This window comes from Camelina sativa, unplaced genomic scaffold, assembly GCF_000633955.1.
Source record: "Camelina sativa cultivar DH55 unplaced genomic scaffold, Cs unpScaffold04841, whole genome shotgun sequence".
Classification (NCBI taxonomy): domain Eukaryota; kingdom Viridiplantae; phylum Streptophyta; class Magnoliopsida; order Brassicales; family Brassicaceae; genus Camelina; species Camelina sativa.
In genome coordinates this window covers 1-608 of record NW_010925932.1, presented here as the reverse complement: position 1 = coordinate 608, position 608 = coordinate 1, and the positions used below count along the sequence as shown (strand labels likewise).

General features: G+C 42.9%; 1 protein-coding gene across 1 annotated transcript; it reads left to right on the top strand.

The window, feature by feature from the left end:
• Positions 1-3: 3 nt before the first annotated feature.
• LOC109131771 (DEAD-box ATP-dependent RNA helicase 35-like) lies at positions 4-603 on the top strand (the record flags this gene model as incomplete). Its single annotated transcript, XM_019242949.1, has 1 exon — positions 4-603. A coding segment is annotated over one exon (600 nt), but the record flags the coding sequence as incomplete, so codon positions are not given.
• Positions 604-608: the final 5 nt, after the last annotated feature.

The following is a 608-nucleotide window of genomic DNA, read 5'->3' as shown; positions in this document are numbered from 1 at the left end:
CAAACACTTTTGTTTTCTGCCACAATGCCCACAAAAATTCAAATCTTTGCCAGAAGTGCGCTGGTGAAACCTGTGACTGTTAATGTAGGAAGAGCTGGAGCTGCGAATCTTGATGTGATCCAGGAGGTAGAATACGTCAAACAAGAAGCAAAGATTGTTTACCTCCTCGAGTGTCTACAGAAAACCTCTCCACCGGTTTTAATATTCTGTGAGAACAAGGCTGATGTTGATGATATTCACGAGTACTTGTTACTGAAAGGAGTGGAAGCAGTGGCCATCCATGGAGGAAAAGATCAAGAAGACAGAGAGTACGCAATCTCTTCGTTTAAGGCTGGGAAGAAAGATGTCTTGGTCGCAACTGATATTGCTTCAAAGGGTCTGGATTTCCCTGATATACAACATGTCATCAACTATGACATGCCAGCAGAGATTGAGAACTATGTGCATAGGATAGGACGAACAGGTCGGTGTGGTAAAACTGGGATAGCAACTACATTTATAAACAAGAATCAAAGTGAAACCACACTGCTCGATTTGAAACACTTGTTGCAAGAAGCCAAACAGAGGATTCCGCCTGTCCTTGCTGAGCTGAATGATCCAATGGAAGA